This window comes from Podarcis muralis, chromosome 6 (assembly GCF_964188315.1).
Source record: "Podarcis muralis chromosome 6, rPodMur119.hap1.1, whole genome shotgun sequence".
Lineage (NCBI taxonomy): Eukaryota > Metazoa > Chordata > Lepidosauria > Squamata > Lacertidae > Podarcis > Podarcis muralis.
The window spans coordinates 88,823,764-88,843,886 of NC_135660.1; the positions used below are offsets into that span (position 1 = coordinate 88,823,764).

Genomic DNA, 20,123 nt, shown 5'->3' on the forward strand with positions numbered 1-20,123 from the left:
TGCGCCTCCCCAGCTGAGCTGCCCCGATCCAGCTCCCGTTCCCGTGCAAGCAGCAACGCTGCCTAGCGGAGCAGCCTGATCCCACTCCTGCTTGTCTGCAAGCAGGAGCAGGCTGGGAGAGGGGTGGCGGCGACATCCCTTGCCTGCTTGCTTGCCGCCCCGGCCCAGCCTTCCCTCACTAGGAAAACGGAAGTGTGGCACTCAAAAGGGAAGTTATACTCAGAACAGAGCACGTTCAGCTTCCGAAAAATGTTCCAAAACTGGAACACTCATTTCCGGGTTTGAAGTGTTCAGGTTCCAAGTAGTTCGAGAACTAAGCTGTTCGAAGACTGAGAAGAAAAAGAAGAGTTTGGATTTGATATCCCGCTTTATCACTACCTTAAGGAGTCTCAAAGCGGCTAACATTCTCCTTTCCCTTCCTCCCCCACAACAAACACTCTGTGAGGTGAGTGGGGCTGAGAGACTTCAGAGAAGTGGGACTAGCCCAAGGTCACCCAGCAACTGCATGTGGAGAGCGGGGAATCGAACCCGGTTCACCAGATTACGAGTCCACTGCTCTTAACTATTACACCACACTGGCTTTTGGGTACCAATGTATTTATTTTCCCCGATTTGAACTGTATTTATCCCCCCACCTCCCACCTCTGCTGTGGTGAATTTCTTGAATCAAAATGAGAGTACCCCTAAACATGTTTTTAAAAAATGCACTGAGTTATACCATAAAATTGTATATCAATGTAAAGATAATTTAATGAGGAATGTAATGCAATAACTTTTATGAAGGGTTATTTATTACAACAGCAGTTATAAAGAAGAAATGTAAATTACACAGAAAAAATGAGATATACGGGTTAAATTACCGTGTTGGCAATTTGCGCTAAGTAAGTGGGTTTTGGGTTGCAGTTTGGGCACTCGGCCTCTAAAAGGTTCGCCATCACTGACTTAGATTAAAAATTTTTTTCTTCTGTACGTTACCTTGGGGCAGATATGGAAGGCAGTTAACTGAACAAACAGAGCAGGCCATTTTGGCACCTGAGGCAAACCACTCTCCCTAACACGGAAGAAGGGGGGAGTGAAGCTCTACATCAGGAACAAGGAGGGGAATAAAGATCTGAACTGAGATCTGCTGCCCCTGCAAATCCTGCCGCCTGAGGCAGCCACCTGGCCTTGCCTCAGGGGTGGGCCGGCCCCGACAACAGCAATGTTCTTCTGCCCAGTCTTTATTGAGCATTTGGTCTCATTTGTTTCTAGGGAGGTTCTTCAACATTGAGCACTCCTCCTGATTTAATTGTGTGGCGCCTGTATATTTTCCTGTTAATCATTTGTTGATCCCACACTTTTCAGTGCATCTCCCCATCACTTTTCTACCCGCAAAAAAGGCCACTAAAGAACTTGTTCTGCTGAGGTGGCAGAGCACTTTAATCGCGCAAATCTGAACTTTTGGTATGTGCTTGAATTTGTCCCTGCAAAATACGGGAAACCCAGAGGTGATGCAAGAGAACTAAACAAAGCTAAGGTAAAGGGACCCCTGACCATTAGGTCCAGTCGTGACCGACTCTGGGGTTGCGGCGCTCATCTTGCTTTATTGGACAAGGGAGCCGGTGTACAGCTTCCGGGTCATGTAGCCAGCATGACTAAGCCGCTTCTGGCGAACTACAGCAGCGCACGAAAACGCTGTTTACCTTCCCGCCGGAGCGGTACCTATTTATCTACTTGCACTTTGACGTGCTTTCGAACTACTAGGTTGGCAGGAGCAGGGACCGAGCAACGGGAGCTCACCCCTTCGGGGGGATTCGAACCGCCGACCTTCTGATTGGCAAGTCTTAGGCTCTGTGGTTTAACCCACAGCGCCACCCGCGTCCCTCCAAACAAAGCTAGGTACAGGGACCCCTGACCATTAGGTCCAGTCGTGGACGACTCTGGGGTTGCGGTGCTCATCTTGCTTTATTGGCCGAGGGAGCCGGCGTACAGCTTCCGGGTCATGTGGCCAGCATGACTCAGCCGCTTCTGGCGAACCAGAGCAGCGCACGGAAATGCCGTTTACCTTCCTGCCGGAGCGGTACCTATTTATCTACTTGCACTTTGACATGCTTTCAAACTGCTAGGTTGGCAGGAGCAGGGACTGAGCAACAGGAGCTCACCCCGTCGCAGGGATTTGAACTACCGACCTTCTGATCGGCAAGTCCTAGGCTCTGTGCTTTAACCCACAGCGCCACCTGCGTCCCTCCAAACAAAGCTAAGAACTAGCAAATTTGGGATCTAGGATAAAATAGCCCGTAAATGAGAAAAACTTGATAGCGGCTTCCATTAAAGTGATTTTCAGATTACTGGGTTTTGTATAGCTTATGTGTTGCAGGACATACAAGGACATTTTCCAATGTGTAGTTCAGGAGCTCATAGAAAACAGCCCCGAAGGAAGTACAATCGACATCACTCCTCACCGACACCAATCGGAAGGCTCTTGGCTAGAGAACAAGACTAAAAGGACACTGATAAAAGAGTGAGTGATTTTGGAGATGACTTCTTCAGTTCTCAAACTACCCAGAGACTTCCCGCTTTATTTTCTGATTGCTAAATATGACAGGACTGTGAAAACGGTCTTGAGAGGAGTTTGATCTGGCAGTCTACCATTCGGGTTGCCGTATTCCCAATAGTGAAAATCCAAACAAAGTTGTTGAGCTGTTGAACATCTCTTCCCCGCCCCCCCCAAATGTTTTAGGCCTTTCCTTTGTTTGTTTCTTTTAAAAAATAGCCCTACTAGTCATACGTCCGGGTTTTCCTGGACATTTTGCTGATTCAGCAAAAATGCACCTGGACGCCATTTTGCTGAGCGATTTCTGGACTTGTCGGTTATTCATTATGGTCTAGAAAAAGTGGTTCCCAAACTTTTTTGGCCCCTCCCCCCAGTTCCACGACCTCATCCCCAGTGTCCCCCACCCTATAAAAATAATAAATAATAATAATAAATTTTATTTGTACCCCACCCTCCCCAGCCAGAGCCGGGCTCAAAGCAGCTAGGTAAAAGGTAAAGGGACCCCTGACCGTTAGGTCCAGTTAGGAGCCGGCATACAGCTTCCGGGTCATGTGGCCAGCATGACTAAGCTGCCTTTGGCGAACCAGAGCAGAGCACGGAAACGCTGTTTACCTTCCCGCCAGAGCAGTACCTATTTATCTACTTGCACTTTGACGTGCTTTCGAACTGGTAGGTTGGCAGGAGCAGGGACTGAGCAACGAGAACGAATGGCAGCCCCTATCTACAATGGACGTATGGCAGCCCCTATCTACAATGGAATAAGACTCACAACCGGAAAGCAACTTTCCAATGTAGAATTTATAGCCATTTAAAAAAAAAAAAAGAATCCAGGACTTTTATTCACAAAAATAAGAGGCTCATATTGTCTCCTGACATCTGTTCCCCTCCGAACATGTTTGTTATGGAGAAAAATCCAAAGTAGGTAGTTGCTTATGTAACCGTTCAACTCTAGTAATATATAGATTTCTCCTAATTTTTTTTATTGTGCTACCCCTCCATCTTGGCTTTTTCAGCACATGGAACTGCTTTCTAAATGTCATATAACCATAGAGTTGCAGAGTTAGAAGGGACCCCAAGGGTCATCTAGTCCAGGCATGGCCAAACATGGCCCTCCAGATGTTTTGGGACTACAATTCCCATCATCCCTGACCACTGGTCCTGCTAGCTAGGGATGATGCACAATGTTCACGTGAACGTAGCGTGTAAAACCTTGGCTCTGTGCCTGGCATTCTTTGCAATCTTAAGGGTTTTTACTTTCTGCATCTCTCTCTCCTAGGATTGAAGACAAAGGGGGCATTGATCAGTACAGGGACGTCTTTGAGCAATATATAAAGTTTGGGCCATGTGAGTAGAAGCCTATGGTTGGTTGCAGAATCCGGGGAGTCTAGTCTCACCACCACACCCTGCCCCGCTGCCATCCTCTCAAGCTTCTGCCAAAGAGTTTCTCCCAAAATCCGTGAAACAAGTCCTGCTACATTCTCCCTATTGAAATTAACTCCCAAACTGACACCTTAAAGAAGTGGGACAAAGCAGACCCACCAGGGAGGGTGCAAGCGGGAACAGTGTGGGCTGCAGGTAGGTAGATACAGTGAGGGGGGCAGAAGTATTTGATCCCCTGTTAAATTTGCCTGTTTGCCCTCTGACGAAGAAATGACCAGTCCATAATTTTAATGGTAGGTTTAGTTTAGCTGTGAGAGACAGAATAACAGCAGGAAAACCCCCAGAGACCCAGGAGACAAAAGTCAGAGATTGATGTGCATTATAATGAGTGAAAAAAGTATTTGACCCCCTGTCAAACAGCCAGATGTCAGGCTACCTGGTATCTTCGCTGTATGTAAGGAGCTGAGATTAGAGGCACCTGCTGTAAGGGAGAGGTCTTACCCGTAATCCCAGCTCATTACAGTACCTGTACAAAAGACACCTGTCGACAGAAGTAATCAATCCAGCACATTCCAAAGTGGCCACCATGACTAAGACCAAAGAGCTGTCCAAGGATGTCAGGGATAAGATTGTAGACCTGCACAAGGCTGGACTGGGCTACAAGAGGTAGATGGTTTTCCTGTTGTTATTCTGCCTCTCACGGCTACAATAAACCTACCATTAAAATTATGGACTAATCATTTCTTCGTCAGAGGGCAAACGGGCAAATTTAGCAGGGGATCAAATACTTTCCCCCCTCACTGTAGATAAGATAGATAGATAGATAGATAGATAGACAGACAGACAGACAGATACATACATACATACATACATACATACATACATACAGTAAGCGTTATATACTGAAATTCCAAATTGTTTGAACACTCTCCTCCTAAAACTGTTTCAGGTATGAAACTCAGATTCAAATTATCAGATTATCCACCCAAACCCAAAAAAGTCCGTAAGAAAGCTCCGGAGCCCAGGGAAATACTGACTTTAGATTTGGAGTTCAAAGCTGAACAGTTAAAGGTATGTGGTTATCCTAATTTATTGGGACTCTCTCGTGTACACCTCTTCCAAGTCCCTTTGTGATGCTCAATTAGCTCTGGGGCTCGTTTACTAGAGTAAGAACTTACTCAGCAAGTGGGCTGGGATTTGCTGTCCCTTGCCTTGCATTCAGTAGCCATCCCTTGTATAAGCTCGGAATAAAATAGATATACCCACAAGGTGGGGTGGGGTGGCCATAGGAAAGCATTGAGATGGGTTGGTATCCTGCCAAATAATACATACGGTACATAAATGTCGGTCATTTCAAATGGATGTAAAAATGCATTGGGAGAACGTTTGGTTTCCCCCAAATTGCTTGAAAATGTGGCTGTTTGCTGTGTCTGTCCACTGATTTTCCAAATGGCAGCCGGAATGCACTTTGATGGGGCGAATCCTACTGATGGCTGCCCCCGCTGTTTCCAATGTCACATGTTCACGAATGAGTTTGCGAGATGATTGTGTGGGGCTGTACTTACCGTTCCCCAAACCATGAAATCACAATCTTGCCTCCTTGCCCCTGTCCCTATGTCCCATGTTGTTGTTGTTTAGTCATTTAGTCGTGTCCGACTCTTCGTGACCCCATGGACCAGAGCACGCCAGGCACTCCTGTCTTCCACTGCCTCCCGCAGCTTGGTCAAACTCATGCTGGTAGCTTCGAGAACACTGTCCAACCATCTTGTCCTCTGTCGTCCCCTTCTCCTTGTGCCCTCCATCTTTCCCAACATCAGGGTCTTTTCCAGGGAGTCTTCTCGTCTCATGAGGTGGCCAAAGTATTGGAGCCTCAGCTTCAGGATCTGTCCTTCCAGTGAGCACTCAAGGCTGATTTCCTTCAGAATGGATAGGTTTGATCTTTTTGCAGTCCATGGGACTCTCAGTATAACTTATCTCAAGAGAACTCCTTGAGAGAAAGCCCTTGTGGATCCCTGTCACCCTTTCTGATCCCTTTTCCTTTTGTGTTGTAGCTTTTCGGACTGTAGACCTGAGAGCAGGGTCTGCCTTATTCCTAATCTTTGTAAAAGGTAAAGGACTCCTGGACGGTTAAGTCCAGTCAAAGGTGAATATGGGGTTGTGGCACTCATCCCCCTTTCAGGTTGAGGGAGCCGGCGTTTGTCCACAGACAGCTTTCCGGGTCATGTGGCCAGCATGACTAAACCACTTCTGGCGCAACAGGACACCGTGACGGAAACCAGAGCACTCGGAAACGCTGTTTACCTTCCTGCCACAGTGGTACCTATCTATCTACTTGCACTGGTGTGCTTTTGCACTGCTAGGTTGGCAGGAGCTGGGACAGAGCAACAGGTTACTCCGTCGCGGGGATTTGAACTGCCGACCTTCGGATCAGCAAGCCCAAGAGGCTCAGTGGTTTAGACCACAGCGCCACCCGCATCCCTAGGGAGACTCAAGACTCAGCAGGCAGTGTGCTGAGGCTCCAGGTCCCTCCTCATTCCTCACAGCAGCCAATCATGCTGCCTTGCAGATCACACACATCCTTGTGTTATCATAGTGCAGACACATAATGCTTTTCCTAAGTGTGGTGGTCACGTTCTTTACAACAGGCATGGGCATCCTAGGAGGTCTTGAATGTCACTGGGGGAGGTGGTTGGGGGTTTCCTACCAACGATGGCCAAAGTAGGCAGGCAAAGGAGATACCTTTTTTCTTTCTTTCCCTGCCCTCTTGTGCTGGTCCCGAGGGTTAACCGTGCGGCGAGGTCCGAGTCCAGTCCAAGGTTGAGGGTGCGTTATGGAGGCTGTCCATCAAAGCTGAAGCGGAGTCCAAGGCAGGGAGTGGGGTGAGGTCAGGAACTCTGGCAGAAGAGCAGGACAGGGTGCAGGCAGGAACAGGCTACCACCAATGTTGCTCCCACAACCTGGGACTGAGGATGGCTGGCTTTTATCTGTCCCGAGGCACAGGGCGGCCCTGGTCCACAGGTGACTCGCCTCTCCTGGCCTGGAGGCGAGCACTCCTCTTGCGAGAACTTAGTTCCCTCCGCCTCTCTGCCCTGAGCCTCTGCAGCTCAGGAGAGGCTGGAGGGTTACCGGACCCAGAGGCAACCTCCTCTTCCCCTGACGGGGCTGAGAGTGGAGCACCTGCAGGCAATGGGTCCTCCATCACCTCAGGGGCCAGAGCGGACTCAGCTGGTGCCTGCACCTGAGGATCCAGCACAGGTGAGGGCCCTTCAGGCTCAAGCCCCAGCCCCGGCTCAGCTGGTTCTGGAGGCGGGGACTCCTGTGCAGGCTGGGATTCCTCAGGTTCAGCCTCTGAGTCCGAATCCCAGGCCATCACATCTTTCTCCCCTTCATTCATCCCCACATCCTTATCTCCCTCCCTTCATCCATTCATTCACAACACACACCCAGCAGCAGCACCCCGTCTTCTGAGCACCCTAATCCAGCCAGATACACTTTTCTTCTCTACAGCTGTCAACCTTCGTCTCTTCTCATTAGATAACACAAGCAGGCAACTTACACAGTATTTGTTTGTTCAGCGTTGAACTTCAACTTGTCTATGCTCTGGTGGCCTCTGGGCTAGATTACAATACATTGTGCACAGGGCTGCCCTTGAAGACTGTTCAGGAACTACAGCTGGTGCAGAGAGCATACAAAATAATTTCCAGAATTATTTCCACTGGCTACCAAGGAGTTTCCAGAATTGATAAATAACCATGCTCTTATCTTCTCCCTTTTCTCCCGCTTTCCCCTTAGATTTGCCATTCTACCAAGCCTGTGAAAAGATATTATTCTGATGGGAAGATATTCTATCTACTTTTCCCAGATGGAACCGGCCAAGTTTAATATCCGACAATAATAATCATAAAGCCAGATTAAGAATGGTTGACGCCTTTGGAGCTGTACAAAGTTGCCAGTAAGGTGGGGTGGGGTGGGGATGAGGAGATGTGCTGCTGTTTATAGTACAAAAAAGGCACCCAGCAGGCTATAGGACACTATGGCTCCTTCTGTATATTCCCAACACCCATGTGAGGTGTCTTAGGCTGAGAGTTTACGACTGACCCAAGAGAGGAAGTGAGCATACACAGTCAATTAAAATGTGAAACTGGATTCACGGCTCCCACAGATGTGTGGGTGTCTACAACGTTCTGAAGATTCATCTGCATAATTTTCTGCACATGCATCTGCACAGAGATCACAATGAACGAGAAACTGTCTCAGGCATATCATAGAAGATAGCCTTTTTGGATTATTTGAAAAAATATATTTAGCAACCAAATAAAACTGCAGGCAGGGTTTGAAATTTGAGCAACAGGAAGAAATGATAATATATGAAATAGAGGAATACGTATATTAGATTAAATTTGTGGTGTAATAGAGCAGGGGTCGGCAAACTAAGGCCCGGGGGCCGGATCCGGCCCAGTTGCCTTCTGGATCCGGCCCGTGGATGGTCTGGGAATCACCACATGGATCGGCAGGGGGATTCTGTTCGTTCGGGCTGTGCCATTTCCCCCCCTGCGCCAATTCATTCCCCCCCACACACATACCGCCTCCTCCTTCTCCCTCCCTCCTTCTGGCTTCTCCCTGCCCTGCCTAGAGAAGGGGGCTGGGCTGGGCTGAGCGCCATTTTAAGCAGCCTCCTCTCTGGAGCCAGCCCTTTTGCGCCGCTCATCGTCCCTCTGCCGCTGCCATCGACAGCCCCTACCGCTCACAAGGCACAGGTAAGCTGTGTCCTTTGATTTAAAATGCACCTGTGGGATCTTTGTGGGGCCTGCCCACAAACCCACAAACATGCTGTTTCCTTTTATTTTTATTTAAAATGCATCTATTGGGATCTTTGTGGGGCCATTCCCCCCCCACCCCCAAATATAGTCCCCACCTGCAAGGTATGAGGGACAGTGGACCGGCCCCCTGCTGAAAATGTTTGCTGATCCCTGTAACAGTGGGATATGCATTTGGTGAAAATTGTGATATTTTACAGTATATTAAAGGGATGGGTATAAAAACAGCATGGAAGAGAAGGTGGGAAGTCAAAATTATAAGAGAAATGTGTAACAAATTGAAATTATCTGCTTAAAGTTATGAAAATCTAATGAAAATCTTTAATGTTTTAAAAAAAGAGAGAATCTTTTCGGGAAGGAACAAAGTCTCTTAGTAAACCAAAAACATTTTGACATCTTGACTCAAGGGATCGCACCGAAAGGATTCAACCCTCTGAGACACTGGGGGTGGAAAATGTGTTTACTAGTAAGTCCGTAGGTAATTTATACGTAACAAGCTTTGAGTGAAGAATATTAACAAAGCAAAAAACGTTTGCAAAATTAAAAAGGAAACGCCGATGTGAAAATACTCTTTTTTTCCTTAGCTATTAATCAGTTACCCATCAGGTAATGTTGCTATCCTCATTAGCTACGTAAAAGAATTTCAGTTCACATACATCGTTCTACAGGACAACCTGTCATACGAAATGCAGGCCTGCTTTGCAAATCAGGGCTTTGCAGTATGCTACCACCGTAACGGGAAGATCTGGTAAGTGGAAAGGAAGCATTCAGAAATTGGGGAAAGTCTAGGCCACAGGTAGGCAAACTAAGGCCTGGGGGGCTGGACCCAGCCCAATCGCCTTCTAAATCTGGCCCACAGATGGTCCAGGAATCAGCGTGTTTTTACATGAGCAGAATGTGTGCTTTTATTTAAAATGCATCTCTGGGTTATTTGTGGGGCACAGGAATTTATTCATCCCCCCCCCCATTTAGCCCGGCCCCCCACAAGGTCTGAGGAACAGTGGACCAGCCCCCTGCTGAAAAATTTGCTGACCCTTGGTCTAGGCCAGGGCTTCCCAAAACTACCGTATTTTTCGCTCTATAAGACGCACCAGACCACAAGACGCACCTAGTTTTTGGAGGAGGAAAACAAGAAAAAAAATTATTCTGAATCTCAGAAGCCACAACAGCAAGAGGGATCGCTGCGCAGTGAAAGCAGCAATCCCTCTTGCTGTTCTGGCTTCTGGGATAGCTGCACAGCCTGCATTCGCTCCATAAGACGCGCACACATTTCCCCTTACTTTTTAGGAGGGAAAAAGTCAGTCTAATAGAGCAAAAAATACGGTGTGTTTGGACTACAATTCCCACCATCCCTGACCACTGGTCCTGCTAGCTAGGGATGATGGGACCTGTAGTCCCAAAAAACAGCTGGTGGCCCAAGTTTGGGAAACCCCGGTCTAGGTTTTTGTAGGATAACTTATTTAACTGTAATGGCCTAAGCTGGGAAAAGGCGTTCCTGGCTACCGTTGATCCCTTTGCTTGAACAGGCAGCGCTTAGTCCAGAAAAGCTTCCAAACTGCCAATGTGGTCCTTCAGGTGGGATGCAGCCTTGTCCAGAACAGGTAGCACTTCCCTGCCCTGGACCCTGTTCCCTTATCGCAGTGCCTTCTTTTTCAGGATTAATCTTCAGTTTGTTCATCTTAATCCATCACCAAACTGCTTGCAGGCAGCTTAGTTCAGGAGTTGTACAGCCTCCCCGGGATTTGTACGTAGAAAACAGAGGATAAATGCCTGCATGCAGACATTTTTAAAATGTTAAGTGGGTTTCACCTATGCAGCCCCATCAGCGGAAGCCATGCAAATGGACTTTCATTCGTGCAATGGGACTTCTCTTCCCCCCTTTCCCCTGCCCTGCCCAAAATTGGCTTGGGTCTGTGCACGCAGAGAACAGGGCGAGGAGAGGGGAGCAGTATTCCTTCCATCATGAAGGAGTGTCTCCACTCCCATCGTTCAGCCCAGACACCAAGGTCCAGCGCCGAGGGCCTTCTGGTAGTTCCCTCCCTGTGAGAAGTGAAGTTACAGGGAACCAGGCAGAGGGCCTTCTCAGTGGTGGCACCCTCCCTGTGGAATGCCCTCCTGTCAGGTATCAAGGAGATAAATAATTATACAACTTTTAGAAGACATCTGAAGGCAGCCCTGTTTAGGGAAGTTTTTAATATTTAATGATTTATTGTGTTTTTATATTTGTTTGAAGCCGCCCAGAGTAGCTGGGGCAACCCAGTCAGATGGGTGGGGTTTAAATATTTATTACAGTGGTACCTTGGGTTACAAACGCTTCAGGTTACAGACTCTGCTAACCCAGAAATAGTACCTTGGGTTAAGAACTTTGCTTCAGGATGAGAACAGAAATCGTGCAGTGGCGGCGCAGCGGCAGCAGGAGGCCCCATTAGCTAAAGTGGTGCTTCTGGTTAAGAACAGTTTCAGGTTAAGAACGGACCTCCAGAACGAATTAAGTTCTAAACCCAAGATACCACTGTATTATTACTAATACTACTACTAAGTGCTTGCGCAGACAGAATGTTTGTAATAGTGTGACACTGTATTCCACCCAGTGTACGCTAGCAAAGTTGTGAGGCAGCAAAAAGTTTGTACAGTTGTACCTCAAATGGAATCCGTTCTGGGAGACCATTCAACCTCCAAAACGTTCGGAAACCAAGGTACGGCTTCCGATTGGCTGCAGGAAGCTCCTGCAGCCAATCGGAACCCACGTCAGACGTTCGGGTTCCGAAGAACGTTCGCAAACTTGAACACTCCCTTCCAGGCTTGCGGCGTTCAGGAGCCAAAACATGCGACTCGCAAGGCTTCCAAGGTACAACTTGGAAATAAAATATATAGAGTGGATGCATTGCGGTTGTTGATGCACAGTGAGAAACATACACTGTACCTATTAATAAGGTATATTGGAGAGAATAGGCTTGCCTTCTGTTCTGCTGCCTCTCACAGATTGCAAAACCTTCCTTTTGGAGATTGATTAAAGACAGGGGAGAAGCGAATGCTTTAAAACTACACTTTCAACCAGCTCAAAGCCATTACGTCTCTCCTCCTTTGTCTCCTGCCAAAGGATTCAGTCCTTGCTATTTTCTGTCCAGCAATAAACGACGACCCCCAAAACTTTTAAGATCATAGGTAAAGGTAAAGGTAAAGGTAAAGGTACCCCTGCCCGTACGGGCCAGTCTTGACAGACTCTGGGGTTGTGCGCCCATCTCACTCTATAGGCCGGGGGCCAGCGCTGTCCGGAGACACTTCCGGGTCACGTGGCCAGCGTGACATCGCTGCTCTGGCGAGCCAGAGCCGCACACGGAAACGCCGTTTACCTTCCCGCCAGTAAGCGGTCCCTATTTATCTACTTGCACCCGGAGGTGCTTTCGAACTGCTAGGTTGGCAGGCGCTGGGACCGAGCAACGGGAGCGCACCCCGCCGCGGGGATTCGAACCGCTGACCTTTCGATCGGCAAGCCCTAGGCGCTGAGGCTTTTACCCACAGTGCCACCCGCGTCCCTATTTTTAAGATCATAGACCAGCTTAAGTCTTCACGGAGAGGACTGCCTTCGGGAACGGGATAAGGAAGGGTTCAACAAACCCTCACGTCACGGGACTAATGTGTTCTAAGGTGGTTGTTGAGTTTCGCACTTGTTCTTCCATCAGAAATCAAAGAGTTTACTCCAATGTCTTTTGTTTCATTCCCTCCCCGCCCCCCAAACAGGTTGAATCTAGACCTCTGCCTTGGCTCGTACTTTGACCGGAAGGGAGTTAGGAAGAAACACTGGAATTGGTGGGACAAGAGCAGCCACATCCATGCACCTCCTTTCCAACCCATCTACATTCAATTGAATGTTTACATCCAGGTTAAAATTGAAGCCCAGGACCAGATTTTCCTAACGTTTACTAATAATCACGACTGCCTTCAGCTGAATGTGGGTGCCAAGCTGAAAGTGAGTGCCTGTGGCATTCTCATTCACACGCCTGTGGCAGGGAATCTTAAAACTGTGCTCCCTCTGTTTGTCAGAAATGTTTGCCAACTTTCGCGGAACTCCAAACGTGGCTCGTGAACTGAAATCCAAAGAATTTTAGCAACGAGCCACTTTTGGAGTTTAGCAAAAGTTGGCTAAAGAGCGCCCCTCTTTAAGACTGTGCAAGTTCATAATTGGAGGTAGAACCCACCCCTTCCTTTTAACAAAAACCCAATACTTTTATATAGATACGATAAAAACACAGGAGGAGGGGAGGGAAAAATAGAAAAGATAAAAGAAATAAAAATCAAAAAGATGGTAAAAGGGAAAAATAGAAAAATACGATTCAGATTTTTTTTAATGCTTCCCTAAGTAAAAGCTTTACATAAGTAAGAATTTTCTTCCCATACGTTCCTCTTCTTGGGAAAAGCAGTAGGTATTGTAGATGTTTCAGTATTACCCTCTAACCGGGAAAGGAGGCGAGGAAAGACACTGCTAGCTAAACAACTTCACTGAGTTAATCCAGAAGGTGGAATAAGGTGGATGGATATTAAGCCTAACCTAACTCAAGGGTTTGTGGTGGAGATAACACAGGAGGGATAGAGACCCATGAATGTCATTTTGGGCTCCTTGCAGGAAAGGTGGAATGCATATGAACGTGATACTGATAAATAAGGAATAATCAAAATATGAGGTCTCTCTCCAGCTTGCCTGCCTCTGTTTTTTAAACTGGGGGAACGGAGCCAGGTGTGGACTCAAGAAAAAAAGCCCAAGCTAAATTAATAAATTAGACGCAAACTGGATATTCAGGCCTACAAACATTGAACTTTACATGTAAGTCCCTAGTCCTTTCTAGGCGGGGAAATGCTTGTTGCAAGTAAAAAATGGTGTGGCTTGGTTTAAATCCTCCTTCCTTGTCATGAGCCAGGACTGGACTGAATAAAAAGGGAGCCTGCTCCTTTGTGCAGCTGTATCGCATGCTGCCTTTCCTTACCCAGAATGCCATCCTGGTTAAAGATGGATGTCCCTCCAACTCCGGGCTGAAGCTGGCACTGAAACCAGATCCAAAGCTTCTGAACTCTCTTGCACTGAAATTCTAGCAAAGGAGACCCAGGAAGCACCTTCATACTTGCAGCCTTTACTTAGAATTATGATGAAAGCTAACATGACAAAAGAATTCTATATCTGGCCCTTTTACATCACATTCTGTACTTATGACTTTCATAAGCGAACAGAGGAATCTGCATTCAGAATCCTCCCCCTCTTTTAGAATCGTAAAGGTAAAGGGACCCCTGACCATTTGGTCCAGTCGTGACCGACTCTGGGGTTGCGGCGCTTATCTCGCTTTATTGGCCGAGGGAGCCAGCGTTTGTCCGCAGACAGCTTCCGGGTCATGTGGCCAGCATGACAAAGTCGCTTCTGGCGAACCAGAGCAGCCGTTTACCTTCCCGCCTGAGCGGTACCTATTTACCTACTTGCACTTTGACGTGCTTTCGAACTGCTAGGTTGGCAGGAGCAGGGACCGAGCAACGGGAGCTCACCCTGTCATGGGGATTCGAACCGCCGACCTTCTGATCGGCAAGTCCTAGGCTCTGTGGTTTAACCCACAGTGCCACCCGCGTCCCTAGAATCGTACAAGGCTCTAAATCCAGGAGTGTTTCCAGATCAAAATACAGTTGTACCTCCGCTTACGTATCCCTCCGGTTATGTAAACTTCGGGATACGTAAGCGGCAAACCTGGAAGTATATTTCTGGGTTTTTGCTATGCACGCATATGTAAAGCGGTAGAGTGCTTCTGTGCATGCTTTCTACCGCCACACTTGCGTGCATAGAAGCGGTCTCTCCGGTTGCAAAAACCTTGGAATCCGGCCAGACCTCTGGAATGGATCCCATCTGCAACTGGAAGTACCACTGTATAGTCGTGGAATGTGCCTAGAATCTCTATGTAAATGCAGTCTTGGTTTTTTCAGTTTGTGGATCTTAAATTTGGATTTTTGTAGCCGAAAGATCCAGACCTGCTGAAGTTTCTCCAGAGACCTGCATCCTCGGGACAGCTAGTTGGCTCTGAGATTCTACTGATAAGAAGGCTCTTAGCCAGCATGCAGAATCTACTGAAAGAGCTGTGTCTCGTTCCACCTGAAGAAACCAAATACTTCTATTTCCTCGTGTCAGACATGTATGACCATGTACATCGCCGACAGAAAATGAGAATTCGATCTATACAAAGATGACTGCATACCTGTTATTTAGGGACGGCTGCTCAGCTACTTCCACATTAAAACAAGTAAACTTGACTTCAGTCATTGTAAGTTTACCCTGTTTGCTGTAGTGTGTACCAAGTTCTGTACAAAACACATCTGAGATTGTAAAAACATGTACAAGCTGCGTAACCCGTTCAACTGTTTGAGTAATCGTACAATTTGAATTTATTTGCTGGCATGGGGGAACAGAGAGTTGCAAAGAGAACAGCGGTCCGGTGCCCTTGTCACAGGACTCTATTTCTGAAAAACACACCTACGTATAAGTATTTGAAATAAGTTGTAGTTTTCATAATAAACTTAGGGGAGACTTCCAGAAATCAAAGGGGTGCTATCAGCCCCAAAACTGTTGATTTTTCCAAAAGGGCAGCTTTCTTCCAAAGGTATACTGGGGAACTGTTATATGTTGTTACAGTTCCAAGGCAATGACAACAGAGCTAGCAAAAACCATTGCCGATTAGGATCATTTTATTCATTTATTTATTTTTACATTTGTAACCCACCCTAGTTAGGTTGAAGTCAGGTGATACAAAAATCAACATATTTAAAAATAGATGATATATAATCAAAATATTCCATGTTACAGGGATGGTGGACCTGTGGCCTTTCACATACAGTGTTGGACTACAACTCCCATCTTCTCAAACAATTGGCTAAGACTGATGGGGTTGGAAGTACATCTGGAGGGCCACAGATTCCCCACCCATGCTGAACAAATATCAATAATTTTTAAGGAACCAGAGAGAAAAGGGGGAACCAATTCATGAACCATGTTACAAACTATTTACAGACTTTTCCATGTCTTCTCTCTAGTTCCTGCCTTAGTAGAATTCAGTAACTACACGTAGGGCAATTTGTATCATTTCTTTGTACATTTCATTACATTGCACTATATGCCCCCATGACTCCAACAGGACTATACATCTTAGTGTGAAAAGTAGGGGCAGCCAGCTTTCCAAGAAGTTCCAGCAGGAATGGACAAATATAGCATGGCAACGTCTGACAAGGTCTCAATTAATTAAAGAGAAAGAGGAATTCTGAAGATAATCAGCAGACCTTGATGTTTGTTGCAAAGGGGTGTAAGGCCACTGACTGACTACAGCAGCTGCAGAACTCTATTAGAGGGTTGGAGCCACTCAAACCTGGATTTAGAAGAACGATTTAGCAGGTATGTATGAAAATGCCATCCTCAACTGCAAGGTTCTCAGGCAGTGGCAGTTGCATTTAGGAGGTGATCATAAATCCAGGACGGGACAGAGGCACACAGAGCACACCTGCGAATTCTCCAAGTTCGGTTCACACACTCAGCTAATTCAGCCAATTCCAATCGAGACTCTGCAAAAGAAAGCAGGACAACAATCAGCTGTGCTCCCTTGTATAAAGCAGTGTGCGAGAGCAAGATGAGCAAAGGACACAACCTGATAACCAAGGAGACTTCTCTGGTTGTCATTTAACATGGAGGCTGAATGAATGAACTCTATTACGGTCACAGACCAGGATAAAAAAACAACAACATATAAATAAAATAGCAGTTAGGATTTTTTTTTAATTGATAAATGTTGGAGCAAATAAGGACAAAGAAAGAAGCATAGGATAAAACATCTGAATAAAATACAAGATTGAACACGGATAATAGATGGATAAAAACTGATAATTAAAACAGATAAGAACTAAAAACAAATGAAAACATGCAGTTAAAACAACTGTAAGAGCGTAAGAACTAAAAGACTCGCAGTTAAAACAACTATAAGAGGCTGCAGAGTAGAAGCCTCTGAAATAGAGGACACTCACAGCATTAGAAACTGATGTGCAAATGTGGTTAAAACAGACAATTAAAACAATGTACAACAATAAATTTAGAAACAATGTGCAACAATAAACTATCCCAGGGAGTTGACTCAGAGTCACCCATGGAACCGAGTTTGCGGATTTTCATGCCGGACTATTTTAAGTTGGGCGATGGTCTTGCGCCTACAGATTTGTACACAGAATCTGGCGACCATCCAGGAGGCTGCATTCTGACTCCCTCCCATAACACTGACCCTGGGGCTTGCGAAGGGAAATATAATTTCAGACATTTTGCGGCCTTGTGGAGGAGGGGGTTGCAAATTGGTTGGTTTGTGTTTTAATTAGAGGCCGTTCTTTACCGGAGAGTCAAAAGGTCAGTCCAGAAAACCAACAGAACACGACCTGGCCTTTTGGCGACAACATGACAAAAATGATTTATTCCCCTGAAGACAAACCATTAACATGAAAAATGTTAAGAGGGGATAATATATGAAAACGCCTAATGGAAGTTTTGTGGCACTTTCAAGGGTAGTCTCCACCAGCAAAACCAGAAGGGCTGATAATGAAGGTGTATGATTGGGGTTTATCATGGGGTTATTGAAATGTTTGACCCCAATTAACCCCATGCTCCAGACTTGGGACTCATTAACAAACCCAGAGTATGCTATGAATAAAACAAATTGCTCACCCTCCAGAGAGGTAGCTGTGCCTGTCTATGGAAGCAAACACAACTTAGAAGCTTGGTCACCTTAAAGACCAACAGGTTTATTATGGGATACATACTAGTCATCATCAATGCATGCACCTGATAAATTTGTCGCCCTCTTGGAAAGCTATCCAAACCAAAACTGAAGAGAGCCGTTAGTGAAATTCAGACGTGGAAGAAAATCGAGTGACACATACATTCCCTTACACAGCGCAAAATATACTGAGACAGTTGTGGAGTTGAAGCATGAGTGGTATGCTTGGGAAGTCTGTGACTAACAGAGGGAGGGAAGGGATGCGCGGACGGGGAGTCATATCTGTTGAGTGCCCTCAAACACAGTGCTGAAATGTGGCTACAGGGAATAGGATGAGCAATGGAAGATCTCTGTTTTTACCATTCCTGCCCTCCTGCTCCCATGATAGATCTCTTTGTTCTACCACACAGCCCACTCAACAGATGCCTCTCCTCTTCTTCTTTTTGCTGATTTTCACAAAGTGAAAATATTAACCTTTTGGAGTAAGTGCACTGAGCAAGCAACTGGAGAGTTCTGAGTATTTAAAGATTATTAACAAAATTCTGCAAGCAGGGAAAGGAAATTAACGGCCCCTCTCCTCTCCCAATCCTCAGCCGACAGGACTAAAACTGAAAAGTTATCTGAAATTTCAAAAGGATTCTGAACTCGCCCCCAAATTTTACCACCCTCGCACAAAACTGAAAGAGCCACTTCAGCTCAGCTCAAGATGTACTGAATAAAAGGCTACAGAAGAACTTGTCTCTATCTTCCAGGGGTAGAAGGAAGAAGAGTCTTTGCTGCTCATTTTGCAGAAGGTTCTTATTCAAAATCAACGCCAAATGGAGCCCTCTAGACTTACCATCATGCTGTTACTCTGGTCACGTTTTGCTTCTTGTATAATAGTGCTAAAATTGTCGAGGTAGCTTAGATTTTCTTCTATCAAATGTGCAAACGGTGGCCTGAAAAGGAAAATCAGGATTATCCCAACTGAGTAGTCAGAGTTTGGTAAACGCCACATTTTATGTAGCATGTTTTGACCAGGAGTAAGCCCTCTCACTGTAAGGGATACGGGTGGCGCTGTGGGTTAAACCACAGAGCCTTGGGCTTGCCGATCAGAAGGTCGGCGGTTCAAATCCCCTCGATGGGTGAGCTCCCGTTGCTCGGTCCCTGCCAACCTAGCAGTTCAAAAGCACGCAGTGCAAGTAGATAAATAGGTACCGCTCCGGCGGGAAGGTAAATGGCATTTCCGTGTGCTGCTCTGGTTTGCCAGAAGCGGCTTAGTCATCCTGGCCACATGACCCGGAAGCTGTACACCGGCTCCCTCGGCCAATAAAGCGAGATGAGTGCCACAACCCCAGAGTCGGCCACGACTGGACCTAACGGTCAGGGGTCCCTTTACCTTTACCTAAGCCCTCTCACTATTACTCAGTATCATAATTTCTAGTGGAAGTGGAGCGTAAGTGGCTAAAATTTAACCATGGCTATAAAGAGCAAAGAAATTGCTAATTTCCATTAGGCTTACACATTTCTAGATGTTTCCATAGAAGAAAGAGGTTGAAGCGCATTTCCTGGTGATGTCTGCGAGAGCAATGCAGGCACTGAGGATGTAATTGTGCCATCCACGTTGGAACTAACAGGAGATTTGGCAGAACTCTGGGTCTACAAAAAGAGAAGAAGAAAAAAGAATTCCCAGTTTTCAGCTCCAGAATTTTCAGACTCATCCAATTGTTGACTTTCAGCAAAGTATTCACATCCTAAGTGGTAACGGCAGTTGCATATAATATGTAAGTAGTATGCCTATGGTATGCAAGTCTACAGAAATAATAGCACAGATCCTAAATAGTTATAAATTTATAATCTCCGAGGCCCAAAGATATGAGGCACATAGGACAATACACTATGTAGTATAAAGGAAAGTGCAAATCCATCCATGGTTCCCCCCCATACCTTGTAATGTCTGAAATTGCATTTTGTCTGTCTAGCCAGCATACAATGCAGCTATTACATTTAATAATAATAATAATAATAATAATAATAATAATAATTTTTATTTATACCCCGCCCTCCCCAGCCAAGGCCGGGCTCAGAGCGGCTTACAAGCAATAATAAAAACAAGTTGAATAATTACAACTTAAAAACAAAATTAAAATACAACATTAAAATATTAAAATGTAGTCTCATCGCAGGGGAGAAGGAAAAGAAAAAAGAAAGAGAGGGAGGGAATCAAACTGGCTCCAAGCCAAAGGCCAGGCGGAACAACTCTGTCTTACAGGCCCTGAGGAAAGAAATCAGATCCTGCAGGGCCCTGGTCTCATGAGGCAGAGCGTTCCACCAGGCCGGGGCCAGAGTTGAAAAGGCCCTGGCTCTGGTTGAAGCCAATCTAACTTCCTTAGGGCCCGGGACCACTAGGGTGTTGTTATTTATGGACCTTGAGGCTCTCCGTGGGGCATACCAGGAAGAACACACCTGAAGAGAAAACCAATACAAATGTTTTTGGCAATTTGTTTGGAGACGAACTCTCATATTGCCACTAATCCAACAGGCAACAAGCAAATATTTCTTCCTGTAAACCTAGCGGTGAGACCTATACTGCGATTATAATTTCTTTTCCTGGAATAAATCCCATGTCATTTTTTTCAA

At 46.2% G+C, this 20,123-nt stretch overlaps 2 protein-coding genes across 2 annotated transcripts in view; one reads left to right on the forward strand and one right to left on the reverse strand.

Annotated features, from left to right (window-relative positions):
- Positions 1-2,327: 2,327 nt before the first annotated feature.
- Positions 2,328-7,808, forward strand: LOC114596783 (uncharacterized). The gene is made up of 4 exons (XM_077930698.1): positions 2,328-2,500; positions 3,810-3,877; positions 4,863-4,984; positions 7,706-7,808. The coding sequence occupies exons 1-4, from the start codon at positions 2,346-2,348 to the stop codon at positions 7,793-7,795; spliced, it is 435 nt and encodes a 144-aa protein (XP_077786824.1). The 5' UTR covers positions 2,328-2,345; the 3' UTR covers positions 7,796-7,808.
- Positions 7,809-15,426: 7,618 nt separating this feature from the next.
- Positions 15,427-20,123, reverse strand: part of CHUK (component of inhibitor of nuclear factor kappa B kinase complex) — a 31,045-nt gene continuing 26,348 nt past the window's right edge. Inside the window, exons 19-21 of the mRNA XM_028728907.2 lie at positions 19,006-19,142; positions 18,343-18,442; positions 15,427-16,311 (exon numbers count right to left, since the gene is read on the reverse strand). Coding sequence (XP_028584740.1) covers positions 16,285-16,311; positions 18,343-18,442; positions 19,006-19,142 — 264 coding nt within the window. The 3' untranslated portion in view covers positions 15,427-16,284. The remainder of the gene's footprint in view (positions 16,312-18,342; positions 18,443-19,005; positions 19,143-20,123) is intronic.

Excerpts from the sequence above, each read along its gene's own strand:
- LOC114596783 (XM_077930698.1), top strand. The coding sequence starts at position 2,346 with ATGTGTTGCAGGACATACAAGGACATTTTCCAATGTGTAGTTCAGGAG. Across the intron at positions 2,501-3,809 it reads AAAAGGACACTGATAAAAGA|GATTGAAGACAAAGGGGGCA; the intron begins GTGAGTGATTTT and ends TCTCTCTCCTAG. Across the intron at positions 4,985-7,705 it reads TCAAAGCTGAACAGTTAAAG|ATTTGCCATTCTACCAAGCC; the intron begins GTATGTGGTTAT and ends CTTTCCCCTTAG.